This window comes from Thermomyces lanuginosus (genome assembly GCF_041956635.1).
Source record: "Thermomyces lanuginosus strain ATCC 200065 unplaced genomic scaffold VTN49scaffold_7, whole genome shotgun sequence".
Lineage (NCBI taxonomy): Eukaryota > Fungi > Ascomycota > Eurotiomycetes > Eurotiales > Trichocomaceae > Thermomyces > Thermomyces lanuginosus.
Window position 1 is genome coordinate 617,142 of NW_027192341.1, and position 27,906 is coordinate 645,047.

At 52.0% G+C, this 27,906-nt stretch overlaps 13 protein-coding genes across 13 annotated transcripts; 7 read left to right on the forward strand and 6 right to left on the reverse strand.

Moving 5' to 3' along the window:
• Positions 1-666: 666 nt before the first annotated feature.
• Positions 667-2,941, reverse strand: VTN49DRAFT_7679 (uncharacterized protein; the record flags this gene model as incomplete). Its single annotated transcript, XM_069415974.1, has 2 exons — positions 667-2,381; positions 2,443-2,941. The coding sequence occupies 2 exons, from the start codon at positions 2,939-2,941 to the stop codon at positions 667-669; spliced, it is 2,214 nt and encodes a 737-aa protein (XP_069272040.1).
• A 1,795-nt stretch (positions 2,942-4,736) lies between these two features.
• Positions 4,737-6,177, forward strand: VTN49DRAFT_7680 (uncharacterized protein; the record flags this gene model as incomplete). The annotated part of the gene is made up of 3 exons (XM_069415976.1): positions 4,737-4,823; positions 4,884-5,272; positions 5,322-6,177. The coding sequence occupies 3 exons, from the start codon at positions 4,737-4,739 to the stop codon at positions 6,175-6,177; spliced, it is 1,332 nt and encodes a 443-aa protein (XP_069272041.1).
• Positions 6,178-7,188: 1,011 nt separating this feature from the next.
• Positions 7,189-8,683, forward strand: VTN49DRAFT_7681 (uncharacterized protein; the record flags this gene model as incomplete). Its single annotated transcript, XM_069415977.1, has 3 exons — positions 7,189-7,317; positions 7,382-7,764; positions 7,816-8,683. 3 exons carry the CDS (start codon positions 7,189-7,191, stop codon positions 8,681-8,683), a joined length of 1,380 nt encoding a protein of 459 aa, XP_069272042.1.
• Positions 8,684-9,432: 749 nt separating this feature from the next.
• VTN49DRAFT_7682 (uncharacterized protein) lies at positions 9,433-10,365 on the forward strand (the record flags this gene model as incomplete). The annotated part of the gene is made up of 4 exons (XM_069415978.1): positions 9,433-9,619; positions 9,685-9,713; positions 9,794-9,937; positions 9,997-10,365. 4 exons carry the CDS (start codon positions 9,433-9,435, stop codon positions 10,363-10,365), a joined length of 729 nt encoding a protein of 242 aa, XP_069272043.1.
• Positions 10,366-10,839: 474 nt separating this feature from the next.
• Positions 10,840-11,381, forward strand: VTN49DRAFT_7683 (uncharacterized protein; the record flags this gene model as incomplete). The annotated part of the gene is made up of 3 exons (XM_069415979.1): positions 10,840-10,887; positions 10,945-10,962; positions 11,019-11,381. The coding sequence occupies 3 exons, from the start codon at positions 10,840-10,842 to the stop codon at positions 11,379-11,381; spliced, it is 429 nt and encodes a 142-aa protein (XP_069272044.1).
• Positions 11,382-12,076: 695 nt separating this feature from the next.
• VTN49DRAFT_7684 (uncharacterized protein) lies at positions 12,077-13,315 on the forward strand (the record flags this gene model as incomplete). The annotated part of the gene is made up of 4 exons (XM_069415980.1): positions 12,077-12,163; positions 12,227-12,306; positions 12,374-12,441; positions 12,504-13,315. 4 exons carry the CDS (start codon positions 12,077-12,079, stop codon positions 13,313-13,315), a joined length of 1,047 nt encoding a protein of 348 aa, XP_069272045.1.
• A 538-nt stretch (positions 13,316-13,853) lies between these two features.
• On the forward strand, positions 13,854-17,871 carry VTN49DRAFT_7685 (uncharacterized protein; the record flags this gene model as incomplete). Its single annotated transcript, XM_069415981.1, has 3 exons — positions 13,854-14,505; positions 14,567-16,696; positions 16,748-17,871. The coding sequence occupies 3 exons, from the start codon at positions 13,854-13,856 to the stop codon at positions 17,869-17,871; spliced, it is 3,906 nt and encodes a 1,301-aa protein (XP_069272046.1).
• A 332-nt stretch (positions 17,872-18,203) lies between these two features.
• On the reverse strand, positions 18,204-18,413 carry VTN49DRAFT_7686 (uncharacterized protein; the record flags this gene model as incomplete). The annotated part of the gene is made up of 1 exon (XM_069415982.1): positions 18,204-18,413. One exon carries the CDS (start codon positions 18,411-18,413, stop codon positions 18,204-18,206), a length of 210 nt encoding a protein of 69 aa, XP_069272047.1.
• Positions 18,414-18,634: 221 nt separating this feature from the next.
• VTN49DRAFT_7687 (uncharacterized protein) lies at positions 18,635-21,082 on the reverse strand (the record flags this gene model as incomplete). The annotated part of the gene is made up of 6 exons (XM_069415983.1): positions 18,635-19,486; positions 19,539-20,593; positions 20,650-20,716; positions 20,780-20,856; positions 20,923-20,940; positions 20,995-21,082. 6 exons carry the CDS (start codon positions 21,080-21,082, stop codon positions 18,635-18,637), a joined length of 2,157 nt encoding a protein of 718 aa, XP_069272048.1.
• A 293-nt stretch (positions 21,083-21,375) lies between these two features.
• On the forward strand, positions 21,376-22,042 carry VTN49DRAFT_7688 (uncharacterized protein; the record flags this gene model as incomplete). The annotated part of the gene is made up of 4 exons (XM_069415984.1): positions 21,376-21,380; positions 21,430-21,749; positions 21,835-21,946; positions 22,009-22,042. The coding sequence occupies 4 exons, from the start codon at positions 21,376-21,378 to the stop codon at positions 22,040-22,042; spliced, it is 471 nt and encodes a 156-aa protein (XP_069272049.1).
• Positions 22,043-22,357: 315 nt separating this feature from the next.
• Positions 22,358-23,742, reverse strand: VTN49DRAFT_7689 (uncharacterized protein; the record flags this gene model as incomplete). The annotated part of the gene is made up of 3 exons (XM_069415985.1): positions 22,358-23,124; positions 23,177-23,597; positions 23,677-23,742. The coding sequence occupies 3 exons, from the start codon at positions 23,740-23,742 to the stop codon at positions 22,358-22,360; spliced, it is 1,254 nt and encodes a 417-aa protein (XP_069272050.1).
• A 560-nt stretch (positions 23,743-24,302) lies between these two features.
• On the reverse strand, positions 24,303-25,386 carry VTN49DRAFT_7690 (uncharacterized protein; the record flags this gene model as incomplete). Its single annotated transcript, XM_069415987.1, has 6 exons — positions 24,303-24,374; positions 24,436-24,602; positions 24,655-25,003; positions 25,077-25,102; positions 25,165-25,255; positions 25,321-25,386. The coding sequence occupies 6 exons, from the start codon at positions 25,384-25,386 to the stop codon at positions 24,303-24,305; spliced, it is 771 nt and encodes a 256-aa protein (XP_069272051.1).
• A 429-nt stretch (positions 25,387-25,815) lies between these two features.
• Positions 25,816-27,698, reverse strand: VTN49DRAFT_7691 (uncharacterized protein; the record flags this gene model as incomplete). The annotated part of the gene is made up of 4 exons (XM_069415988.1): positions 25,816-25,993; positions 26,053-27,154; positions 27,210-27,467; positions 27,524-27,698. The coding sequence occupies 4 exons, from the start codon at positions 27,696-27,698 to the stop codon at positions 25,816-25,818; spliced, it is 1,713 nt and encodes a 570-aa protein (XP_069272052.1).
• Positions 27,699-27,906: the final 208 nt, after the last annotated feature.

Consider the following 27,906-nt stretch of genomic DNA (forward strand, 5'->3'; position numbering starts at 1 on the left):
AACATGGGTCTTTTCTGGACGCGCCGAAGACGATAAGGCCGGCAGCGGACTGCCCGACAGCCCAACAGCAGGACACGGCCAGTGGAAGAACGGGTGACTTGGCTGCAGTTCGGATGCCACACGATGAGACTAACAGACGAACTAATTAGTTGTCACAATTCATTTTCGCATTCCGGGGATACAAGCCCTTCGTGCATGAAACGTGAGTCTTGGGGGTTGCGCCAAACTCCACCCTCGGGAGACCCTTTTTTACTAGTTAGTTCGTAGGAGTTTGTTAGTTAGGAACAGAGTTTAATTTCATGTTTCGAACTCTTTTCTTCTTGTCTTCTAGGATGAGAGACCAACTATGAATTCATCAATCCATTCGCATGTTCTTTGATCTGAACAACTGGCGTATTGATCGATCCGTGGATGGAGAATTGATCCATTCCGTGGCGCTTTGAGATGGATCTCCAGGAACCAGGGGCTTGGTCCCACGTGTGTCTCCATTCTTCACGGCTGCGGAGAATTGATCTTCCGAGCAGTATAGCCAAATGTAGTTATTACTAGTTATATATCCGTAACTCAGTCACTCAAGTTACCAATCACCAGTTCATGGACGAGTCCAGAGTATGGTACAGAGAGATGCATCCGAATAGTAGATCAAGGATATGTATTCTATGTACATCATAGCTTTTCTAACAGAATCTTCGCGCCGCTGCTGGCCGGATCCGCCTTCTTGCGGCCCTCACCCGACGACTTTTGGTCCGCCGCAGCAACCTTCTCCAGCGTCTTTCGCTTCTTTTTCAACGTCTTCAGCAGCTGACTCTTCTCCGCAAAGTCTCCGGACTCGACCAGTGCAACAATCACAAATGACTGTGACCCAGCAGCCCACGACATCACGTCGTCCTTGATCTGGTCGTAGAAGAGCGCATCAAACCCTAGAGGAGGATCGACCTTATCGATCTTCTTCTCCTGCTGATTGTAGCGTCCTCCCTGCACGAGCGCCTTCAGCATTCTACCCACATAGGGAGAATCTTTGACCTCTGTCTTGGATTTGGCTGCTTCAGCCACGGCCGTCAGAGCTGCTGTCTTATCCCCATCCGCATCAAAGAGGACTTCGGTCATGAACTGGCATCCGAAGCTGCTTTGCATCAGGACTTCTGCGCGAGCGGCGATGAACTCAAGTAGGGTCGGACTAGCCGCGCGGATCAGTTCCTGCCGCCGGATCGATGGCTCCTTTTTGGACGTCTGCGGTCGGATCTCGAGAACTTCTTTGAGAATTTCCTGATCCGAAGAGGGAAGCAGCCATTTAGCCTTGTGCGCGAACAGGTACAGAACGGGGATGCGCGCTGTCAGATCGGTGACCTGGGAGAGGAGCTCGTCATAACGCGCCCCTTTTTCCGCATCTTGGTTGAGCAGCTCCGGGAACACCGACTTGGCAGTGAGCTTCGTGTCATCAATGACCTCAAACGCTGTTACGAGAATCATGTGCCCATGCGTATCTGCGGCCATCATTTTAATTGTGTCGCGGTAGAAGCGTAGAAGCACTTTCCTGTCCTTTGCCGTAGAGTAAGCTAGGCACAAGCACATCAATCGGGCCCCCGACTTGGTGAAGGCCATGTTTTTGGCCAGATCCCCTTCCTCATCGCCCTTGATCAGCTCGATGAATTCACTGGCCTCGGTGCTCCCGGGTTTTGTATTGAGGAAGTATTGCAGCATAGCATCATGCAGCATGGTGAACCCGGTAGTTTTCTTCTGCACAAGTTGATTGATGGTCTCGAGTAGATGACGCATGATGGGACCGCGCTTCTCTGGATGCTGTTTGAGGATATCCGACAATTCCGCAGACGCACCAGAGTTTTGATCCTTGAATATCGAGAACTCCGGGCCATACCACTCCCGCAGAATATTCGCCCTTTGCTCCTTCGTCGCAACGGTCCGATAGATATCATCCAGAATCCACGAGGCCTCCGGGTGTCGCATAAGACGTCTCACATGCCCATAGAACTCTGGGATAATCATATCTCGGATTTCCTCGTCGCCGTGCACCAACATTTTGCCCAGAAGAAATTTGGCATAGCGGCTCTCCGCCAGATTTCTGTATTTTCCTTGTAGTTCACGTGCGATCTGTTTTCGCTGCTCGACGGTGGCGTACTTCAATGCCGTCTGAATCGTCCGAACAGCATCGTGCTTGAAGACAAAGTCACTGATCCGACCGGTGATGATTCCGTACAGTTCCTCCACCAGTTGTTTGCGCTCTTCCCGTGGAACATTTGTTTTCCGACGCAGTCGTTCCCATATTTGCTTCGCTCTAGCGATGAGATCTGCATTGGGCTTCGCCGCCTTTCGCTCCTGCGTGATCGCCTTTTGTTTCGCATGAATCTCTCGCGATGAGAGTTCTGGAAGAAACGAGTGTCCGTCAGCTGCTGTCCACAATCAAAGCTTAACAGAGTAACTGACTCTTTTCTTTCTTTGCGACTCCATTGGACTTGGCAGAGTGCTTCTTTCCATCCGTCGTGCCGTCTGATTTCTCCCCGTCGCTTTCACTGTCACTCTCCTCGATGCTCTCGTCGGCACTCTCCTCCTCGATTGCGTCGCTGTCCTCTTTGCCACTTTCCTCCACGGACATATCGTCTGCGTCGTAAAGATCCTCCATGTCAATGTCGGAGTCCTCCGAAATATCGGTGTCCATGTCGAAATCCTCCTCTTGAATAATTGCGTCGCTGTCCTTACCTCGTTGGCGCTTTTTGTTCAATGGCTTGACTGTCTTTCGCTCCTCGGAAACTTTCTTATCCTTATTCGTCGACCGTGCCTTCTTCACAATTCCTCCATTCTCGGATGAGAGTTGCTTGTCTTTCTTCTTGAGCTTTTCCGTGTCATCTCCTCCGGCGGATTTAACCTTTGTCCGCTTTCCATTGCGGTCATCCCCCGATTCCACGGGGCGCTTGATGCCTGGCATCGTTGGCAATCTACCAGAACGTCTGTCAGATTGCGATTCACAACCAAGATCTGGCCCTGCTGTTTTTTTCGTTGGTGGCAGTCAATTTTGGAAATAATTTTTCTGCCGGCGGAGCTTAGCTTATCGGGCCGTCAAAGCTTGGGCGGTGAGTCTACGATTTTGTCACGTGATATCGAAAATGCTCCCACATCCCCCAGAGCTTGTATGGGCTGTTGTCTCGAGCAAAAAAAAATCATTATTCCGAGAGGCTCCCTTAGAAATGAAAACTTATGTAACTTCTGGAATGCACGCAGGTAGGGACTGTGCATGCTATTCTTCAAACATCAGCCAAAAGTCAACGGCCAATCCGTTGACGACGATCACAAAAAAAAAAGCAAAAAAGCAGTCGTGCAGTGTATGGGCCAGTTCCCCTGGACGGGTAGGTGTCATCTGGCGCCGCCATCACAGAGTGGAGGGTTCCTTGCAGAATTACTTCCCTGGGGGGTGCCCTCCATGGCTTAGGGCAGCACAACAATCGTGGCTACCCAACGAGTTGTAACTGCCACTCCATGATTCGAACCAGGCACCTTTCCCTCTGGATATTACAGCCGGGTCGCCGGCCTCGCCACTACCCTCCCACTCGACTATCCATGACAGATTTAAATCAACTGTGCATAATTTGATACATATGCTCTTCAGTCCTCGCCTTTTTAGCCCTAACCTACCCGAACGGGAATGCCGTAGCTCGGTTTGCTGTGTACATCACCGATTCTGCCTCTGGCTGCCCTTTGAAGTCCGAATATTTTTCCTGGTTCGAATTGTCTGCTTTAATCCCGGCAATGGATACCTCTGTCAAAGCGTTGCGGTCCGGTACAGATCCAGGCCGCAGGGACCTCGGTGGCTACCTACTAGGTACCTAGGTTAGCACCTGCTCAGTAGTAGTTATACGTGCTCTACGACTCTCAAGACAGGTTGCTTGTTCTTTTTCGCGCGGATCGAACCCGCGAATTGACTGCCCTAACCATATCCAGGAAGCAAACCACCGACATCAAGCCGTAAGCAGCAAAAAAGAATGAGGAATGCGTTCAAAAGTCCTATTTCACCGGCACTCGAAGACTTCGGCTTGATGAGGGCTACTCCTTCGTTCCTTCCTTTTCCTCTCCGTCATCTTCTCCATCCTTCCTCACATCTTTCCCGCTTTCCAAGACTCGCCAAATCAGAGAGGTCTCCCCTTTCAACTTGAAAGTAATACACTCCAGGTTGTTCGCTGTGAAGCCCTACGATCGCAGTATTGTACCACTGGCTTCACTTCTGAACTGGTCCTCATTGATGCGTGGAAATAATATACAGCAGGTGGAATTATTATTACCAGCGTTACTCCGTACTCCGTACGAGTACCTACACTGTTCTGGAATTTTGGCGGATTGTCCCCAGCCTTTCGCACGAGAAGCAGAGCCCGGCCCAACTTTATTTGGACTTCGTTTTCCCTCAACGGGGTGTGTCCTTCGTACTTTTCATCCTGACAATTGCGTCCATTCCTCTGAAAAGAGACAAAATTCCAGCAGGGCCAACCTAGTTGTTGATACTGACAGCAACTTTATCTATTGGCTGTGCAGCTCCTGAGACAAGCTGTGGGAATAAAGGAAATTTTTATTCTCTGGACTCTCGCGCGCGGCGACGCGCATGTCCCTCGATCCGGCTTCAATTGAAAACCCGACGCGAACTGCGACGCAGACTTCGTGTGATTTCGATCGACTAAAACGCAGAGGAATAGCAGTGCATAGTGGTAGAGCACTTGGAGCAGCTTCGATCTAGGATGGATATTGTCGGCTCTTTGCCTCCTGAGCTCTTGATTCAGGTTGTGGAATATCTCGATCCAGCAGACATTGTTCGGGCCCAAGGGGTGCTCATTGTCCACGCCTCGCTGTTTACGAGACATATGAATTAACAGGAGCTTCCGTAGGTCTCCAAGCGATGGCGCTCTATATTCTCATCCAATACAATCATCACGTTTGCTCTGCGTCAGACGCTCGGGTTTCTGAGCATAAAGGGCATGAATGTATCTGCCTCTGATGCGATGAAGTATTTTCGATGGCAGTATGGCTTACAATGTGGTCGTCCCGTGAGAAAATCTTTTCTTTCATGGCCGAGTGACTTGGCGGAGAGGCCAGCGGAAGTTTGCTACAGCTCGGCGCGGCTGTGCTATCGCTTCCACACTAACAATGTCCAAATCCTGGATCTCCGAACTGGAAAAATATCAATTTGGACCGAAGAAGACGCAGGAGACATTGCTGATTGGGAGATCCGAGTATCTGATAGCTTTGTTGTCCTTCTCACGGGATCTACTAAAAGGTACGAGGCCATAATATCTTGTTGGCATCGTTGACAGTTGCGCTGGCAGATATTTGATTGCTTGGGATATTCACACCTCAGAGCGATACGAAGCAGTGGTTCCTTATTACCGCCACGACACATCCCTCGTGAAGGACAAGGTGATATCTGTCGGCTACGAAGCCGCTCCACTTTATCGCATCTACATCTGGGATCTGAGCTCGAATTGGATGCGAGAAGTAACTAGTCTTGCCAATCTGTGGTTGTGGCACGTGGACGCGGACGAGAACATTCTAGTGACGTTCCAAATCGACTGGGACACAGAACCGGCGAAGGTACAGCAGACCAAGTGGACATTTACCGGAAGCCTGCTCAACAGGAAGCACTTTTGCCTCCCTCTGCCTGGTCGTCGTGTGGACAAGAAGAATCTAAAAACGTTCCTGAAATTCAGCAGCCACACTCATGACCACGTAACAGTGAGACGTCTGGTTACTGACAGGGACGGAAATAACACTGTTGACCTCATGTATGACTACGCCGTTGACAAGCTGAGCGTTCGATGGAACGACTGCATTCAGCCGAGTATTGATTATTCTGCTTCACTCTTCTACTCCTTGCTTACCCCTCATATGGCCTACAACTGGAACTGGAGGCAGAGGCGGCTCGAGCTCTTCAACGCTAAGGACCAGACCACAAGCATGCACTCGTACATATTGCATCACCGAGAGGATAGAGTTCGCTGGTGGTTTGAAGATCCGTATCCGAGCGATGAAGCTGATGATGAAGAACCTTTCTTCCTCCCCTTTGGCGACCGTGAGGTCTTTGGCATGGCTAGCAGTGATGGCGTTCAGTTTTGGTTCTTCAATCCAAACTTTGCTCCCGACCTTCCGGGTATGAAGCCCTTTCGAGCAATGGAAGAAAGTTGATGAAATGAAGTGAAACCGGTGCAAGTATGTAGTTCAATATGTTCGATCGTCTAGTTTGCGTCAAATCTTCTTCGGGGTAGGTTGGAAGTTGTTTTTGTTGTCAGAGATACCTGGGTTACCGAGGTCAATACCAGAGCTTTGACATAGCAGCTGGTGGATATTTATGGAGGGGGATTGCCATTTCGCCTAAGCTCAACTTACGGCGGCGAAACTTGCGAACGTCCCTCTTTAAAAGAAGTGTGTACTCCGTACGACACGGAAATTCGAAATCACAGTGCGCCAATTGTCTCACCCCTCACATCGCATGCAACTGAGAAGCCAAGTACGGTCGAATCGTGATTTACAACGCGGTCAACCGTACCGCCAGAAGGCTCCGGTACATGCCAGGTATCTAGGAAGAAGCTGTCTACGACCGGCACGCTTCCTCCCCGGCGGAAGACTCCTGGGCCGTAGCTTTTTCTTCCGTTCGGTGATCGTGACATCTTTGGCCTAGCTCGCGATGACGGCATCTGATTCCGGGTTTTCAATCCAGATTTTATCCCCGATTCTTCCTAGTGCGGAACCTTAATCTTCAATAATCCTAATGAGTAACGATTTTTGGAATGCTAGAGGTATTGTAGTTATACTTGTGGCGGAATGCCAGTTGGCGGCTAACTACCAAAAAGGTCGCGTAGATTGTTTGAGCCATCCATAAAGTCAAATTCACTATCCTCTCCAGATTGTCGGCGAACAAAAATCCTCAAAATGCTTTCCATTGATAAATATGGTGAATGGCTGCCCTTGCAACTTCGAGCTATGGATACCTAGATGGCCCAGCGCAGCTGAATGAATCTTTCCTTGAACAAAGTTGATTGCGATCATTTTGGCAATGAATTAGTGGTCCTGAAAACAGCGTCATTGGGGTCTTGGAATTTGTCTCCTACAGGCATCACGACGCGTCTGTCAACACCAGAAAACTGATTTAAACTAGTAAGACAACGCTAACCGCTGTGAAGAGGGGAAAGAACTGCCATGATGGAAGAACGCTTAGATCAGATTCGATACAAGAAATACTATGATATTGTGGGCTCTCTACCTCTTGAGCTCTTGCTAAAGATTGTCGAGGATTTGGAACCGGCAGACATTGTCCGAAGTCAGAGGGTACTAATTCATTACCCTGTTTATCGACATTCAAAGATTGTTTTCTTAACTGGGACTGTCTTAGGTCTCCAAACAATGGCGCTCCATTCTCTCATCCGACGCAATCACCAAGTTTGTTTTGCGCCAAACGCTTGCGTTCTTGAACATTGATCGCGCGGATATACCTGTCACTGACGCGAAGGCCTATTTTCGATGGCAACATGGTTTGCAATATGGTCAACCAGTGAAGAGAATATTTCTTCCGTGGACAGAACCGCCGAGGGTGCCCAATGAGATTGCCTACCATTCGCGACGGCTTGTCTGTCACAATGAGGGCGTGAAGAAAGTTGAAATGTTAGATCTCGAGACTGGACAGAGATCAGCTTGGGTCGAGGAAGATGCCGGAGAGGATGAGGACTGGGAAGAGCTTCTAACGTCTGATCGCTATGTTGCTCTTCTCAGGGATAGGTATGCAGACACAAAATTGTGTCATGCTGACGGCGTTTAACGGGCTCATAGCTTTAGTTATTATTTGACCGCATGGGATATACACACATCACAGCGATCCGTAGTGGAGCTTGGTATGGCCGAGTACCGCACTTCAATCCACAAGGACAAAATAGTCATCGTTGACAACGATCAATGGCCGAATAATCCCATGTTCATTTGGGATCCGAACTCGAATCACCTCAAAAATATAGGAAGCTTTTCCAATCTGTGGCTGTGGCATGTGGAGGCAGATGAGAACATGCTGGTGGCATTCGAGATCGACTGGGACACGTATCCATTAGAAGTACAGCAGACCAAGTGGACATTGACTGGACAATTACTCGACAGAACACATCTCCACCTATCGCTGCCGGGCAATCGTATAGACAAGAAGCATATCAGGACATTGTTCAATGGCGGGCCTCTCTCTTATGGCCACAAGACAATGAGGCGTCTGGTTACCAAAAGCGATCGGAAACATATCACAATGGACCTCATGTATGATTACACCATCGACAAGCTGAGCGTTCGATGGAACGACTGCACTCAGCCAATTTATGACTACCTCTACTCCGCTACTTATGCCTTACTCACCCCCCATATTGCCTACCACTGGGACAGAGAATTCAGGTGGCTTGAGATCTTCAACGCCGACAGCCAAGTCACAGCCATGCGCCCTTACGAATGGGATGTCCGGGAGGTTGCTGCTCAAAAGTGGTTTGCGGCATCGAGCCCCCGACTTCCTAATCAACAGAAACCTCGCTTATTGCCCTTTGGGGACCGCGAGGTCTTTGGGTTGGTCAGTGAGGACGGTATTCAAATCTGGTTCTTCAATCCCAACTTCACTCCCGACCTTGCGGGTGCGGAGCCTTTTATCGCGGCGACGGAAACCGGATGAGTTGGGAGAAAATTTCGACCCTTACGAATGCTCATTTCTTGAACATCATCCGATCAAGGTCCCAACCCTCATCCTGAAGGGCGACACCGGCGGGGAGACTGTCTGTGACCGTGCTCATACACGGAGTTCATCACGACGTCGAGCAAGGTTGGAAATAATCGTGAGCACGGACAACAGTCACTACTAGTATTTACAGACAAGAGACTTCAAGCAGTTTCAATTCATGGCAGGCCATTCAACGTGACTTTAGTCGAAGAGGGAGCTCTCCTTTTAAAGCCATCAAAGAGTTTATGCTGACAATGTGACATCTCAGCTGCGTGACGTGATTCTGTATTATCCAGTACTACTTCGTACATAACATTGAGCAGAAAGACTCTGGACTCGAGAGAGCTCTGGCACTCACTGAACTTGGCGTCTCTCGGAGCCTCGGAGGTTCTTCGGCAAAGAGCCAAGCAGTTGAACCAACAAATGTGGCTGTGGACCCTCTTACTGTAATTGGGCGTCGTGTGGCTGAGTTCTTGGCCCTGCAGTGATAACCATAAGTTATTAAAATCCGGGTTCAATGGGTGACGATCAAGAAAGGAAGGAACCCATCAATGCCGGGTATACCGAAAACATGAGGGAAAGCTGATCATCACGAGTCCTTCGTCCTGCTCCCTGGCTATCTTCTCCGTAGATTTTTGATTTCTCCTGTGCTGCTGCAATTGTGTCTCATTGTCCATATTTACCAGCCATTTGGGTAGCCCATAATGCCTCCCTTTCGCAGTCTTCTCAGTCGCAAACCCCCCACCCAACCAGATGATCCCAAGGCCGGGTTCGAGAATGCCCTCGGCAACGAGAATGCTCCCCCACGCCCGTCCCAGGACAGCCAGCGAAGCGGGCCGATTGGCTTTCGCAGAAGCCGAGAAGAGGCTCCCAATGAATACAAATTGAGCGGTAGGCCTTGCTGGCGTTCAACAATTGCCCCTCCTCTGGCGGCCGCTAATAGTATGATCTGTCAGTGGTCAATGACAGCGGCGTGTATCTACCAGTAAGTCGGACGCGGAAGTCGCGGAGCTGTTGCACAAAGAAGTAAACGTAAAACTGACAAAGGTTGCTTCCACCTGGCAGCCATCACCGCCGCCTGATGAGAAACGAAGCTTCTGGCGTAGATACCCCAAATCCTCGTCATCATCCAATCACAGAAATCTGGTCGATGAAAATGAACCCTTTTCGATATCTCGGGAATCGTTTGATTCCTATCGACGATCTTTTGTGCGCATACCCAGTAAAGAAACATGGCCAATTCCATGCCGGGCTAATGCTTGTGATAGGATATCTCTGCGAAGTCTCCAGTTCCCCAGTACGATCAACTCCCGCCGCGGCCCTCGCTAGACTCTCGCCTGTCGCGGCCATACTTCGACTGTGTTCTTAATAATCAAAAGCCCGAGAAAGTCCAATCGATGGATGAGGAGTCTTTTGAGGATATTGGCTTGGGTGACGATCACGTCAAGCCGAAGAAAAAGGGCCTTTTCGCACGTTTCGGAGAGAACCTCTCCGACGCGACAACATCTAGCGGAGGCAATCGTTTGCCATCGGCATCCCAGCTAGGGTTGCGTCTTCCAGGACGCAAAAGAACGCAGAGTGGCCAGGGAGCTGAACTGAGCAACATCAAACGGGGATCATCCACAGTAGAGGCATGATAGGGCTCATCAGTTGCTCGAATCTTGAATTATTGCACATTTCATTATTCTCGTCATTTCTTTCTGGCTTGCCAGATGCCATCCACTCCGTCTTCATGTGCTCGCTTGAACGTACATAGGTGTGCACGATGGCCAGGAAATGTTCATTCCTTCGTGTACATGCTGGCTAGCGGTGCAACCCGTTTCTGACTCTCTTCTTCGAGCGCTTTGAGCCTGATCGTCCTTGGGCACTGAAATATCATTATCCTTTCTAGAATATGGAAGGGAACGTACACTTCTACTGAAATAGGAAGGACCGCTGCACTGTCGATTTCAGGCAAGAGCTGTCTTCGACGACAGTCTCCTCAATCTTTCTATTTGCCCCTCATCACTCGCTGAATGCTCTGGTGTTGTTCCGCTAGGAATTGTCCGCCCTATCGCATGTGAACGCCTGTCGGTATCACGCAGGATAAGACGTAAGCGCTGCGCTTCAGAATGGGTTGGTTTTGGACTCGCTGGCAACCATGGGAGAAGATGGTCTTCGTATGTGCATTCCTTTGGACGCCCGAAGGCTCTGTCTGACGCTTAAGAATTGGATAGGTCCTAGGATGCACGATCGTACGTCCGTTCTTTGCTCTGATGTATTATGAGTGTCCCAAACTAAATGGCCATAGATCCTTGTCATGCTCATCGGCCTGGCGGTTTCTTGGTTTAACCGATGGAAAGTGCGTCTTTACGCTCGAGCCAAGGGCGAAGAAGCGGAGCGCGCGCGCAACATGTGGCGGCAATATTTCACCATGGATGATGTGCCGTTCGGTGCTCGAGCTCTCGAAAGTGACTACCAAACCGATAGTGTGTATACGCCAAGCGTCAACTCGCCGCGCCGTGTCATGACCCCAAATGTCGCCGACTCTCCGGACATGAGCAGATCTTCAACGCCTCTGCAGCCAGGCGTCTTGCACCTATCATCTCAGCCCGTGCACGGTTCTCCGCTGGCGAATGACAACACTCCTTGGAGGACGACCAGCGGAAATTGATCTGATTCCCTCTTGCTTGTCGTCAACGGTCCAGCTATCGATGAGCAGCGTACCGGTTGTTCAAAACCCAACCCTCTATGTGCCGTATGGCTACTTCTCATGTAACACGGAGGAGGTGTGCTCTGTTCTTGTCTTGCTGAGGGTACATCATTACCTTGCTCTACAAGCGACCATTATCCATGTATGGCAACCCATGTGCCAGCGTCTCGCCAGCGGCCAGTTATTCTTCCCATCATACAGACGGCATTGTAAATATAATAATTGCATTCTTCTGAACCGCTCATTGCAGAATATCTTCAAGTTGTCAACTCGAAAATTGGTCGTGCGAGTGCAGGTGTCTTGATCGAATGTATGATTGGCTAGGCAGACGCGCGAATTGCCACCACGTGACTACGCGACAGTGGCCTTGGGCAGAAACGCGTCAAGCCCTTTCCCTTGTTGACAGTTGACAACAAGAGGACAAAGCAGCAAACAAAGCCGGCATCGCAAGCTTAATGAGCATTGAAAGTCTTTACTCTCAAAACTCATCTGAACCTGGAACTAGTGAACCGTAAACCGAATCCGTCCGAACATACAGACCCGAACCGCGCAATTTTTCGACGCGTCCGCTATTCCAGAGCCTTCCGTGTCCGACGCCAAATTCAACACCTAGATTCTTCATTCTCAGTCGCGTTCTAGCATAACGGGTCATCATCATGGCGGTGGACGCGGAAAATCAAAATGAATTCGATGAAAGCAGCCTTCCGGGTCCCGGTGCTCCGACACCCATAACCGCCCTTGAGGTGAGGTGTCAGCGTTTTGGGAGTGACTGGGACAGCAATGACTGATGTTGAATGTGGTTGCAGGGTGTTGCCGGGCTGACGGCACGAGATATCAAGTTGATCATTGATGGAGGGTTTCATACAGTGGAAGCCGTCGCATACACGTAAACCAATCCCAATTGTGCGCGCTTGAAATACGGAAGAGTGCTGACAAGCCTCGGTTATGCCCAGACCAAAGCGTGTGCTTGAACAAATCAAAGGCATTTCAGAACAAAAGGCTGCAAAGATCCTCGCCGAGGGTGAGTTCACAATCGATCTGTGCAATGCCGTCCGGAGGTTGCTGACAAGGCCGTTTGTGAAGCGTCGAAGCTAGTACCGATGGGTTTCACCACCGCAACGGAGATGCACGCACGGCGCAGCGAACTCATTTCCATCACCACCGGCTCGAAGCAATTAGACACACTGTTGGCGGGTGGTATTGAGACAGGATCCATTACCGAGATATTCGGGGAGTTCCGAACTGGCAAGAGCCAATTGTGTCACACACTTGCTGTCACATGTCAGCTCCCGTTCGATATGGGCGGAGGCGAAGGCAAGTGTCTTTATATTGACACTGAGGGCACATTCCGGCCAGTGAGATTGTTGGCCGTTGCTCAACGATATGGGCTTAACGGCGAGGAGGTCTTGGATAATGTCGCCTACGCTCGTGCCTATAACTGCGACCATCAACTTCAATTGCTCAATCAAGCGTCGCAGATGATGTGCGAGACTCGATTCTCTCTTCTCATCGTTGACTCGGCGACCGCTCTGTATCGGACGGACTTCAACGGACGTGGTGAGCTTTCTAGTCGTCAAACCCATCTTGCAAAATTCCTCCGAACTCTGCAGCGTTTGGCAGATGAGTTTGGGATCGCGGTAGTTATCACCAACCAGGTAGTGTCTCAAGTGGATGGTGGCCCCAGTTCCATGTTCAATCCGGACCCCAAGAAGCCGATCGGAGGAAATATTATTGCTCACGCCAGTACCACTCGCCTCAGCTTGAAGAAGGGCCGCGGAGAGACTCGAATCTGCAAGATTTATGACAGTCCATGCCTGCCAGAGAGTGATTGCCTATTCGCGATCAGAGAGGACGGCATTGGTGATCCAAGCCCCAAGGATTTGGAGGGTGAATAGATGTTGCCGCAGCTTGGAAGTGATCGAGCTGCTCCCGTGATTGATTGTTTTGATTTTCCGCATACATACACGCATTGCATCCGGCGCCATGATTGATGAGACTTGGTATTTTCATAGTGTTGATTTTCTAGCCTGTTAATGCTGAATCTATACGGTTATGAATTCCGGATTGATTTTCGAATGCGAGTAGTCACTTCGAAGTTTCGATTCATAACAACTGATTTCAGCCATAGATCAATGGAGTTGATTATAGCATTCCGACCTGAAAAGCCTACGATATTAACCCTAACCCTAATAAGTACGAGAACTTTTCGCACTTTCCTTTTGCGGTTGGTGAATTGGCGCAGTGGGCCATTAGCGCGGTTACTAAGCGCGCGCTAGCCATTTCCTTTTTTGGGAGCTCTCTGCCGCGCTCTCTGCTTCCATAGAGAAAAAACAACAGCAGCTTGCACGCCAAAGGACCAACCACGGGCGCGGTCCGCTGGTTTTAACCGATCCTTTGAGCTGTGAGCGCGGCTTTCGATTCACAGCTGCCACAATGGCAAGGATATACAAGGAGACGGCGGTCGACGTGCGGCCGCGGGCTCCAAGTACCGTTGTTGACATTCAGATCCCGACGCAAGAAAGTTTCACGCAGCAGCGTCGACCGCGATTTTCGCTGTCCTCAATACACGTCTCGGAGACTCCGACGATCAAAGACGAAGAAGATTTTGCGAAACGATTTCTGGCGACGCAGGGCGCGGTGTATTTTCGTCGACGAAAATCTTACCCGCGGGCCTTCCTGTGGAGGGTAGTCGAGGATGGCAAGGTGCTGGAGATCCACCCGACGGACCTGGCGAGGTCTAGCCATGAACAGAATGAAGCCAATGTCACGTTGCGGTTGGATTTCCAGGAGGCAATCATCCCGACTGGAGGCGTGGCTTTGGCGGACCGGGAGGACCATGAGGTGCTAAACGTGTTTGTGCTGACGGCGGCGTCGCGCCGTCTGTACACGTTGGCGTTGCGTCCAGCTTTTTTTCGGCGTCCGTCGTCCATTGATGAGAATGTCCTCGATTGGTGCAAGTCGTGTACCCCGTCGCCGCTCAACTTTGCGTATCCGCATCGGCTGCATGCGAGTAGCACTACGGAGCTCTTCATTTCGCTGGACAGCGGAGCGCTTTTGCGTTTGACAAGGAGAGCGGGGGATGATGGTATTAATTGGCATTCACTGACGCATATTATGCTTGTTTACTAATTCAACTCTGTTTCCAGGCTCGCATTGGTCCCAAATCTTATTTGATGAGAAGCCCTGGGGTGCATCGCTTCGGGGGCTGATGAAGTGGAACACTCAACAACCGCTGCGATACGATGGACGCGCAATCGATCCGAATACGCCAAACGCCATAGCCACGAGTTCCGATCAGTCGTACGTCTTCGCCGTGTGTTTGAATCACACTCTCAAGGTCTGGAACTTGGCGAGCAATAAACTCGTTGGCTCGACGGACCTGCTCGGTCGCCAAGTGCAAAGCCAACGCCAGCAAGATTCGGTTCCATACTACTTGAATCCTGCCGACAGTGCGTTCATACGCGTATTCAATGCCGAGCGTGCGCTTGATGGCAGTCATCGATACTACGTAGCAACATACAGTCCGCATGAAGACGGACGTTTCAAATTCTGGGCCATCAAGGGCGGCCTAACGACCCAACTGACCATCGAAGACCTCTTTCCGCAGGCCGTGTTCAGACCAAGGGATCCGGATACGTCGGGGAACGTGTTTTGGAGCGTTGCGGACTTTCAAATTCGACCTGCAGAAGAAGGGAAACGGATGGAGCTGTGGATCCTCTGGCGTAACAACAATATGTACCAGCTCTACAGCCTGCATTTCGACTTCCAGAGCTTGGAGAGAGATTGGTCGACAAACTGGACTTCAGTCGCTTTGGACACGCGGAGATACACCCCGCCGCCTGTCTTTGTCGCGTCTGATGTCGTCGACCCGACAGAAAAGTGGCTCGAATATCTCTTCCATCCAGGGCGGTATTCCGTGGAGACTCTGGAAACCGCACTGGTCACGTTCCAAGAGGCATTGAAGCCGCAGGGATCCGTGTCTTTGCCCAAGAGAAACGCACCGCTGCAAGAACGGCTTTGCTCGGCAGTTGCGGGGTCTGTATCGCTGCGAAAATACACGGATAGCGATCTTGACTACGCCAAGTATCGGAGCGACACGGACCTCAAGTGGCGGCATTTCTGGCAGATCGCGGACGATCTCAACACCAGAAGACTGGAGCCACTCTCCCTTTCGTACGACAGCTACACAGATCTGCCATGGGTAGTCCTAGCGGACTCGTGCGCCGTAATCCGAGAGTGTAGTTCATTGGAACTGCTGCTGCACAATCCGGAGGGTGAGCTGAGCGACGATGCCACGATCATCATGGACCGGTGGAGACATCGAAATCTTGGGACCGAACTGGGCAACCATTTCCATGAGGCTGCTCACCTGATTAAGGTCGCATCGGGTTTTGCCAAACGTTTGCCGCCCGAGGCACACCGGTCGTTCCGGGAGAGCTTGGATGCAGAGATCTGCCTTGAGCCATCGTTGTCAGCTCCTGAACGGCTGGCGGCGTTTCAAGAACGGTCCGAGTTGGGAGAGCATGTGTCGGATGAGTTGTTCGATGGACTGTGCGCCGCGATGAACGAAGAAGAGCTTGATATCTACAAGATGCCAAAGGAGGTCATCCAGACCGTGCTTGACAAACTGCCTCTGTGGCAGGCTGCTAGGGACTCGGAGCTGTCGTCAACGTGGTTCGGCCTAAAGGTGGCAGTAAACGGCTGCCAGGAGACGATCCAACACACACGAGAAATTCTCTACAACTTGCTGGTGCTGGTCGTATTCATTTCTGGCGAAGTTAGCCAGGAGGAAGGGTCGACATTTGACGGCGTTGAGCTGTTCTCCACCCTAATCGACATCATCAAGGAGTATGAGGTGCTGTATTGGCTCAGCAAGAAAACACGGATGACGCCGACGCGTGAGCAGCAAGAAACCGCCGACAAAAGAGAGAGCCGGCCAAGAGCCTCTGGACCCGTGTCTACGATTCTCGAAGACATGTTTGCCGTGAGCATCAAGCCACGGCCAACCGTGGGTATCTCGCAGAGTTATGTGTTAACGCGGGTGATTCGCGACATTCTGGCATGGATTACGCGGCAGGGCGAGGTGTCGCTGCCGAACGTATTGGTATTTATCCAGTGCGATCTCATTGCCAATGGCAACATTGATCTCGCGACCGAGTTTCTACGCATTCAGCCCAACACGGCATGGTCGACTTATGTCAAGGGGCGGCTCTACGTGGCCAAGTCGGACTATGACACGGCTGCTCTGTATTTCCAAAAGGCTGCACATGGTCTATGTAAGTACCACATGCTACATCATAGGTTCTGTCCTTTTTCTAACTGATCAGCCTCCGGGCGACCAATTGGGAACCTGCACGAGATGTCATCGAACTTGCTAGACATCGTGTCGGTGGACAAGTTTAACAACGGTCTCCCAAAATACTTCCAGCATGTCGTGGGGGTATTTGAGCAGGCGCGGGCATACACGCAGGTAGGGCATTTCGCGTCTCTGGCGCTGCAGGCCCTGGAAACGGAGCGATTGCAGCAGCGACAACAGGGCGCAAGTGATGATGCAGAATACCACGACTTGCGGACCGATCTCCTATCACGGCTCTTCTACGCATCGATCAAGACATGCCAGTTCGAGCAGGCGTTCTCCGCGCTGGCGCGGTTCCAGAACCCAGCTCTGCAAAAGTCGGCACTCAACACGCTGCTGACCACAATCATTGGGGCTTGCGGGCCTGGTACTGCGGGGCTCCGGCAGCTGCTGCGCCTACTCCCGCTGTCACTGTCGCCTGAATTATCGGCGTACGTGGACGAAGCACTGCTAGCGCTAGCAAAGAAGCAGACATCATTCAGCTCGGCATTCGACGACGAGCAGCAGTGGTGGGACGTCGACAGCAACACCCCGGATTACCACCGCATCCTGCACGCGTACCGCATCGCGCGCAATGACTTCCGCGGCGCAGCGGAACTCGGGTATCAGACTGTGCAACGCCTCCGTCGGGCACGGGACGCTCCTGCGCCTACCGTCGTGACAACGAAACAGGCAAGTACGTCATCGGCGGCAGCCGTCGACGAAGACGACCGCGAGAGCAAAGAAATTCGCCACGAGCTCCTCACGCTGATCAACCTCCTCGCGTGCGTCGACGAGCGCGAGGCATACATTCTCGTCGACGTTGACGAATCAAGCCATCCCCAACAACAGCAACGACGCGGATCTTCCGGCGCAGACCTCCCCCGGAAACAGCGAAAAGCGATCGTCACGCTCGACCACCTCCGTCGCGAGTACCAGGCAGAACTGGATCGCGTGAGCCGCATCGAGCGCGGAGACTGGGAATTTGGCATTCTGTTGAACGGATCAACCAGTGGGCGTGGCCATGTCAGTGCCAATAATGACAGCGATGATGATGATGACGATGGGATGGATGTAGATGCGAGTGGGGATCAGACGGTTGTGCTGAATATCTAGTCAAAAACTCTTACCAGCCACTGTGAACTAATTCGTTGATTTTGTGGTTGTTATTGGGAATTCATATTGGAGGGAGTTGGTGTACGGTTCTAACTTGATGCCATGAATGAAAATATCAATTCAAGTCTCACAACTTCTTTCTCTAGATGTAGTTATAATAATCCGTGTCTACCTGACTTGTATAGCCCTCCAGAAACCGATTACCGTACATCTCTTCGACAGGGAAGCAAGATCTACAAAAAAAAAAAAAAAAAAAAAGAATTATTCGCCGCGAAACGGCTCTTGTTCTGGGATAGTAAAGGGAAGATCCAACGAAGCGAAGGAGGAATGTCCTACACGCCATAGTCAATTAACTCAGGCAGCCTTCTCGTCGTCGCTGTTGAGAGCATTGGGATAGGGTTAAGCAGTGCGCACCAGGTGACTTGCGCAAGTTGTGCGCACGGTAAGATGGATGCTGCGGGGCTTCGTTGCCTTCTAGCATGGTCCTCCGTGATGATGCGAAGTTGCTGAGTTTCTCGGTGGCCGGGGAAGGGGGTGGGCATTATGAAGGAGGAGATAGGGTCACGATGATAACCAGGCCGAGAAAAAGTGGCTTATGTTCCAGTTGGATAAATGGGGTCGCCGGGTTAGGTCGAGCTGAATCAGTCCCGTGGTGACGATGCCATTCGATGTCTCTGGCATGAGGGAAGGTGCGGGTTAGGAACGCACCCTCATTCAGGACAAAACAGGCCTAGGATTGAGGTGTAGAGCTCGCTCCAAAAATCTAGGCAGAACGCGCGGCTTTCCACTTGCGCACGGCTTCCTTGGCGGCGGTTACCTTGAGTCCGATCCGAGTGTCCAGCTCATAGGCCTCCCACCGCGCCACCTTCTCGAGGTGCTGCTCGCACTCGAGAACGAGATCCCGTTCCACTTCCTGGGCATCGTGATCCGACACTGAACGCGATGTCCGCGAGATGACGGGCGTGAGGGCGGTATTGTCGTCCTCATCATCGTGCGCGGCACGGTAGGTCGGCCGCTCCATCCAGAGGTTGGCGGCCATCTCGTAGTGGCCCACGGGCACGATCCAGTTTTCACGCAGACTGCCCTTGTACGCCTGTCGGTCGAGCGTCAGGACATGCGTTGTGAGGATCTCTTTGGCCTGACGATGGTGGCGCTGGGCTCGTAGGATCGCCGCGCGCAGCAGCTGGAGGGCTGCCTTCTCGTCCTCGGTTTCTCGGTGCCAGTTTGGATTCGCAGAGCTCTCCGACCATGCCAGGTTGTGCAGCGACTCGTCGAGCTCCTCCCGGGTCATCCGGTTGTGACCATTCCAGAAAAAGATCATCTCTTCGATTGGGTCCACGCCGGCGGCGTCGACCAGGTCCACCTTCCACTCCTTGGCCCGCGCTTCCCATTTGGAGATCTTGCGGCAGACGAAGACATCGAAGGGTAGCTGGCGCGCCATGAACCGCTTCTTGCCGGCCATAGTCGGCGCCTTTTTCAGGTATTCGTTCGCTTTCTTTTTGTGTTCAGCAGCGGCGGCTGGATCGGAGGTTATGGTCCGGCGGTAAAGCACGAGATGGGCCGAGCCGGCGATGTAGTAGTACAAGGACGGAGACCATGAATTAAGTTCGACGCACTTTTGACCATTAGTATCATTCCCGCGAGGGAACACCGTATCGGGTACGAACCTGAAGGAAGAAATTTGCACATTCCTCATAGCGGTGCAAGTACATGGCCGTCATGCTCAGCTCGAACGTCCGCAGCGCCTCAACCTGTTTCAGAGGACTCTTCTCCCCGCTTTTCATCAGTGTCAGCGCAGCCGCCAGGTTCCGGTTTGCGCCCTCCATGCGTGCTTCCTCCAGCAGCCAGAGCTGGCTTCTAGGGTATCGGGCTCTCATCTTTTTCAGAAGCGTGGCGAGTCTCTCGGCCGGGTAACCTTCTACCTCGAGCTCATCCTCGGTCTGCGCGTCTGGAACGATATCGCAGTACCGGACGAAGCCATTATAATACCCCAGGATGCCCTCCGCGGCAATAGCGCCGATCAAGTTGTTGTACGCGGACGCCTGCCAGAGCATGCGCAGGCCGCGCTCCTTGTCCCCGCGGAAACCGATGATGGCCAGCAGTCGCCCGAACGTCGGCGGGATCATGGAGAGGATAAGTAGAAGGATACCAAAGCAAAGATTGGCACCGGAGTGGATGAACGCGTCAATCGTGCAGCTAAACTCCTCAGAGTCAGGGTCCTGATTGTAGATTTCACTGAGCACGAGGTTGGAACGGCCCGACGAACTGGGCGCCGCCAGGTCTGCCTCGGACACCTGGAGCTGCGAGATGTCTCGTGCAAGCTCCTCGTCCGATTTCTCGGCAGTCCGGGATAAACTACTGGTGGATGACGAGGCAGACTTCTCGGGAGCCGACTGCGACTCCACCGAGAGGTGGCTCAATGATGCCTCTTTAGATCGTTCAGTTTGACGCTTTTGGAGGTATCTCTCTTCCATCTTGAGGATATTATCCAATGTCATGTACGCCTTGCGCATTTTGTAAAAACCTCGGATTGCCTCTGTGAGGCTCTCGTTGAGCACGCCCACCACCGCGCCCATGATCTCGGCCATTGCTTGACAGAGAGCATACTCCGTGCCGGGATCGTAGATCGCCGAGTGGAAGGCACTGTTGGCATTTGAATTGTGTGTGGCTCTGCGCTGATCCACGCTGGCGCTGGATTCCGCATCATACAAGCGCTCGGAAGCTTGCGGAACGGTCAGTTCCATGTGAACCTTTGCACGACACCGGAGAATCCAGTACCTTGCCGCATAATATCCTGCTCAAAACCGAGAGTAGCACGGAGAAAACCTACAACGCCTTTGCCGAGCTATTAAAATGAAATATCTGAGCTTTCGCACAACCAGAACTAGGGAAATCGAGGCGAGCGCACCTTGTGAAAGGTCGAGTCGCCTTTGCTGAGCCCCTCCTCGGCGCCATCGACATCATCGTCCAAGATCAACGTGGCCGCTGCGGGGGGGAATCAGTTCTGATATTCTTCGCCATCGTCACCCATATGAGACGATATAAAAGTACCTTTCATCGCATGGGACACTAGAACATGGCGTTAGTTTGCGCTCCCGGATGCGATTGGGTTCTGTAGCTTACAGTCCTGCGCCTGCGACGGCGCGTGCAGAGAGTGCGTCGACGCATTCTCCGATTTGCGGCCGTAGAGCCATGATCCCACGCGGTACATGGTGATGGCCCATGAAATACTCAAGAGATTCAAAAGGTCAATGGTGAGAAATCTGAAACAAACGGAGCATCAATAGCCTAAATTCCAGGCAGAAGCTATTATCGGCGCGACCCAGGGACAATCTATCTTCGGAGTCCCGCGGACGATTTGTAATGGCTAGAATCGATGCAACGACCAATACTTCCCGAGCCTGCTCGGAGAGTCGGCAAGTTAATCTACCAGGATTAACACCAAATTCAACATCAGAGGAAATTTTCGCGTAAAATAAAAGAGAAATAGGCATTGAGATCTGAATGAAGTATGCCATAGATCGCGAATAATTTTGCCGCATTAGGTAAAAAGCTTAGTCAGCCAGGCTGCGGAGGACCTTGGATTTCACGACCTCTCGAAGCTCCAGCATGCTACAAAGGCAACAACAGAAGCGTCTCTCGGTCAGATCAAGCTTCCGCCCTTGAAGATTACAGTCTGCTCGATCTCCAGACGTGTTCGCAGAATAGCTTGGACTTCTCTGAACCTCGCATACGCCGTATATTATCCATCGTACATTTCCCCGCCATGTCAGCTACAACGCAACAAGCGCAGTCGGATTCCACCCAACAACCCACCCAAGTCCAACGGCCGGCTGTGCTGGAGGAAGATGACGAGTTTGAGGACTTTCCGATTGAGGGTGAGCTCTTATTCTTCAGCTCTTTGAACTCATCTTGGGTTATGGAGAGGAATGAGCAGCTGACGAATGATCTTGGTGTTTGCAGACTGGCCGCAAGAAGAGACCGAGCAAGGAGCCGGCGCGACCGTCAACAATCATTTGTGGGAGGAGAGCTGGGATGATGATGACGAGAATGAGGATTTCTCGAAACAACTAAAGTAATGCACCTTTTGTCTCTCAACGAAGAGATAGAAAGCTGACTGATTGATTACTGGTGCAGGGAGGAAATCAAAAAGGTCGAAGCTTCGAAATAGAACGAGGGTCAGAAGCAATATTCTTCTTTTTTAATGCGTCGATTTGGTAGTTATTATACACGGCGTTGTCTTATCGTTTGGGTCAAAAGTCCTCGATGAGCAAGCAATGATATTTACGGTCATGACGGATTAAAAACAGCTCTGACTCTTGCTTTGATACTACGCCTTTGTAGAACTACTTATTGCTTCACAGGTTCGCTCCGTTCTTCTCTGTTCAAGCAATCGTAAAAGTCAGATTATTGAATTCCGTAACAGTACATGAATTTTTGACATATCCATTCATAAATCCGCTCCGCTCAACACACGGCCGTTCCATTACTTACTCGAAAGCGCGACAACACCGGGCAACTCCTTGCCCTCAAGCAGCTCCAGCGATGCACCACCGCCGGTCGAGACGTGGCTCAGCTTGTCCTCAGCGCCATACTTGGCAGCGACGGTGGCCGTGTCACCACCACCAACGATGACGATAGCACCGGCCTGGGCAGCGGCGACAACTGCATCCAGGGTCGCCTTGGTGCCGTTGGCGAACTTGTCAAACTCGAAGACGCCCGGCGGGCCGTTCCACAGGATCGTCTTCGCGTCGGAGATCGCCTTCTTGTACAGCTCAATACTCTTCTCGCCGACGTCTAGACCCAACCAGCCGTCAGGAATGCCTTCGGCGTCGGTCGCGCTGCCAACGTTGGCGTCCTTGTCGAACTTGTCCGCAGTCACGTAGTCGACCGGCAGGACAACCTCGACGTTGTGCTGCTTGGCCTTGTTCAGGATGTCGCCAACGATCTTGCTGCCCTCCTCGTCGAACAGACTGTTGCCGATCTTGACGTTCTCCAGGGTCTTCTTGAAGGTGAACGCCATTCCACCGGTAATGATCAGCCGGTTGACCTTTGGCAGCAGGTTGTCGATCAGCTGGATCTTGTCCGACACCTTGGCGCCACCCAAGATGGCCAAGAACGGCCGCTGCGGGCTCTCCAGGGCCTTCGCAAAGTAATCCAGCTCCTTCTTGACGAGGAAGCCGGCGGCCTTCTGCGGCAGATCGACGCCGACCATCGAGCTGTGGGCACGGTGGGCAGTGCCGAACGCATCATCTAGGAACTTTTAGCAGACCGGAGGGCAAAAGATCCCCCTCGAAGCACTTACTGATGTAGACATCACCCAGAGCAGTCAGGCCCTTGCGGAACTCCTCAACCTTGGCCTTGTCCACCTTGACCTTCTTGCCCTGCTCATCCTTGTAGCTCCCTTCCTCCTCCGCGTGGAACCGCAGGTTCTCCAGCAGGATAACCTGTCCATCCGTCGCGCTGTTAACTACCTCCTCGACATCCTTGCCGACGCAGTCCTGGACGAAGCGCACGGAGCGGCCAAGCAGTCGCTCCAGCTCGGGTACGACGGGCGCCAGGCTGTACTTAGGGTTGGGCTTGCCGTCGGGACGGCCCAGGTGGGACATGAGAACAACGGCCTTAGCGCCATTGTCCACGGCATGCTTGATCGTCGGCAGCGCGCCCACGATCCGCTGGTTGTTGGTCACTTTCTTGTTCTCATCGAGCGGGACGTTGAAGTCGACCTGTATGGTTGGAGAGACCCCGTGTCAGCGGATATGAGTTCCTCCTTTGTGATTGTCTCCCAATGCGCCGTCTCCTTACCCGAATCAGGACGCGCTTGCCCTTGAGGTCGACGTCTGTGATAGCGAGCTTGTTAGAGAGAGACATGGTGCTGCACGATGATCAGCAAGTGGCCGGGTTGACTGTGATTTTCCCGGTATAGGATTGTACCCTTCAAGGAAATCTAAACTGAACAGAGCACAGATGGCAGAGGATTCCCCTGAATAATATATTTGCTTTCTAACGTGATTTTTCTCTTATAGCAGCTCAAGGAGGGGCCCTGATGTTATGGTGGGGCGTTCGGTGAGAGGTCAGACTTCGGGCTGATGCGGGATTGATGTCACCGTCCAGGATTCCAGACGAATTCGGTGTTCCTACAGTAACCGAGGTCTCATGATGGACCTCCAAGAGAATTTCCGGAGAAATGGCTACGAAAATGAACGATTGCGATTGCTCAAAGTATCTGTATCATGTTGAACCGCGACCCATCTCCCAACCCATCCCGATATCTTCCCTCCGAGTTGATCCCGTCCAATTGCGTAGAAAAAAAGACAGAAAAACCGAAGCAATGCATGATCGAAGCCGCCAAACCTAAGAACGCCAAATGATATTGTAACAAATGCACGACGGAGGACCCAGAACCCAATAAAAGAACCGAACACACTATTCTAACGCTCTTCCGCAGAATTGGTCAGGGACAGATACGCGGTCCATGCAATTCCGACACTCGACACAAAAGGCTGTAGCAACGTTAGCAAGCTGATCATTGGCTCGGAGGAATGGTGAGAAATGGTTACTAACAATCTGGAACTGAATGGGCATGACGCGGAAGTTGAGAATTTGCACGGCAGGCCACAAGAGATAGTTCGCTTTGAGCGTAGGAACGTAGACGTCGCGGAACTTGTGGACCAAGGCATTCCGGCCGCCGCCTTCCGCCATCGTCATGAAGGTGAAGAAACAGAACAGACCTGCACTCAGTTAGTAAACTTGTTGTAATGCCTGAAACCCGGCAGCTCCTACCAAATGGCGCAAAGACTAATTGATCCATTGCCACTCTCTTCATGGCAGGAACCGTGGCCGCCCTCTTCGTGATGGGGAACACCCGTGAGAGAAACTTGAACCACTGGAACTGGATCGGGGCCATCACGAAACCATACGTAATGAACCGAGTGAGCCGTTCGAAATCAAACGCTGGCGGTTCCCGCCCAGCATGGGTCCATTCGCCCAGCGCCGGGGGCTTTTCCTTGTCCAACTCATGAATTTCGATAGAAATGATGTTATCAGAACGTCTCGACGGTCCCCGGGAGGTGCGATAAGCCTTGTAGGCAGTGATCGTCTGCGCTACGGTATCGGCAATCCCACCGAGTACCTATGCCATCGAAATTTGTTAGCATTGACATCCAGTTTACATCGAACACGGCAAATTGAGTTGAATCACATACGGCATTGGTCACCATCGTTGTAAGAACTGGACAGGGGCAAAGAATCAGCATCATCATCGCCACTTGCATCCACAATGGGCATTCTCACCTGGCCGCTCTGCATAGAATGCATTGAAGCGGGACGCTAGCCTCATTGTAACCGCCATCTCGATGAGAAGGACGATGGTATGTAACAAAGGCTGCAGTTCGAAGATAATGATGGTCAGCTCGAGGTTCATCGAGATCCAGCATCGATAGCACGAACCAATCGACCATAAATATACCTCCTACTCAACCCTTCCAACACTCTTCGGCGCGTTGGTTCAAACATGGTGTATATGGGCAGAAAAATTTCCAGTAATTCTCTGAGTGCTATGACGAAGACCGATCGCAGAACAAGATAGAACCACCCTGGGCGGAGCCGGACCTCAGTATGACGCAAACGCCCCCGAGCGTGCCAAGCAGGGGTAAAACGACGTTTCTTTTCTCAACCAGCAGGATTCTTGAAGAGAGGAGATGATCCGCGTGGACCGGAGATGCGCAGAAAGCGGATTTAATGTTGCCGCCGAGGGGGCTGATGCTGTTGATGCTATCCAAAGCCCTCACAAGTCACGGGGATCGCCGTTCTTGGCGTTTGCATCATAATGATCGATCGAGATGCTGACTAATCGCTAGGGTAGATACCGTTGAAAGTGTTCGAAACTACGAAGACGGAAATGACTTTGCAATGTCATTAAGTACGTAGTATTATTATTGCTTGTTACGGATTGACATCTACCTTCCTGCGGTCTATGGCCATAATGTCCGGTAGGGTACGAATATCCACAGTCTCGTTGCTGTTCAGGTCGACCAACCGGACTACCTCCAGCTGCAGCGGTCCCGCGCTGAGAGGAAGGAGGACTAGCTCGGTGGAATGACAAGTGCCGGGGAGTAGAGGGCTGTCCAAAGCCAGTTAGGGACTGCGGCAGGTCGCGTCGACTCGGGACAAGAGACTTACCCAATTCGCACATCCGAACTAAGAGGAACCAAGTCAGCGTCCTGGCCTGCCACGCTCTTTTGCATGGCATGGACAATGGTCTCATCGGTAACTGCCTCGGCAAGCTGCTCTTCTTTCTTGTTTGATGCTGAAGAAGATGAAGGCCGAGCTACGTGGCGCCGAGGATCGGTCCGCTTGCGCCGCGGGATGGCAACCATGGCGAATTTGCGAGCGGATGCAGAGCGGTTGACAATAAACACATTCCATCGAAATGGCTTGCTGACCTCCACGGTGGCTGGGCCCGAGAATGAAATGGTCAATCCAGCCTGACTTGAACTGGAGCTGACCGAGGACGGGCCAGATGGATCCCCATTCTGCGTGGGACTGACTGGTAGACTTGTAGGCCGGCTGGTCCTTTGGGAAGCTTCACTAGGACCACCAAGGAACGGGTTTACTGGCTGGGGAAGATCCACACTGGTCCTCCATGCCATGGCAATGCGCGGTTGGCAGTCATCAGACACTTTGACGACAGCCTCCAGCGAGATATCAAGCACACTAGCTTGACTCGTCGTGGAAACAGTAGGGTCCGCTCCATAGTCCGGTGATAGCTTATAGACCAAGGCCACATCATCCCGCGGCCGTAGAGAGAGCGGTGGCTGCAGTTCGGGGACATTCGACAGACTTTCTATGTGACCGTCGAACGCTTTGAGATCGATTCTGTCAAATACCACATCCGAGTTTTGGAACGGCGTCGCCTCTAGCTCTAGACTGACAATTGTTGCGGGTGTGTTAGAGAAAGTATTCAGTCGGGTGCACCGGATTCGTGCACCAGCCACGGGAACTATACGGATTGGGTGCTGCGACTGCTGCCCTATGCTGTACGTGGGGTCTTCCGTGAGAGCCGCAGGAACAACACGAAGCAGTCTCGACGCCGGCAAATGGAGGTCAGTCGAGCTGAGTTGAGGATCTGACGATAGGGCTTCAAGGACATTGGACGCTGCAGGCACAAGGCTAGGTAGATAATCATCTGCATGCGGTGGCAAGTCCGATCGCGTCCGCGGCCTCAGCGTAGCGGAGGCAGTAAAGACGACGCACGGAGACTGGATTCGAACGCGAGGACGATCTTGAATTCCCGTTACTAAGACTGGCCCGTGCGGTTCCCATCAGCCATTACTTACTGAGAAACGCGGATATCTTCCACACTACATAGACGTGGTTTCCGCTGCCTTTTTCCCCTTCAAACACGTTCACCACAACCAGGGGATCTTCCTCTGCACTAATTGCTCCCGCGAATATAATATCTTTCGGCGACTCTGTGTCCGCCGGGTTGAGTACGCAGGCCTCTAACCTGACATCAAGGCGAGGGAGGTATTCCTTCAGCGTCTGCTCCGAGCAGTTCGACAACCTCAGAACTACGCGTACGGGTACAGTCTCATCTAGAGCAATTGTGTCAGTGCTTATAAAACAAACTGGTCCGGGCACCTCGACCGACCAAAGAAGAGCAACGATCGTTGCGGGATTGAATCCAACACGGATGAGAAGCCCTCCGCTCCGCTCTCCAGCGCGGAGGTCAGCGCGGCCTCGATGTCAAGATCGGCCGCATGGGGGACCACGGTGTCCAGCAGGGCCTGCGTCGTGAACTCCCCATGGAGGCTGGGACCAGGCATTTCGGAAACGGAGCTTCCATGCCCACAACGGACATTCCCATTAACCCCATGGCTCGGGGCAGCCTGTAATCAGTCAGAATGGAGGGTTGGCGGAGTATGCAAACATGGCAAACACATCAATCGTAGCCTAAGCCTGAAATGGTATATAGTGAAGGAATCAATAGCTGAGAAACAAAAATGCTCCTCTGTATACATAGTCGCAACATTT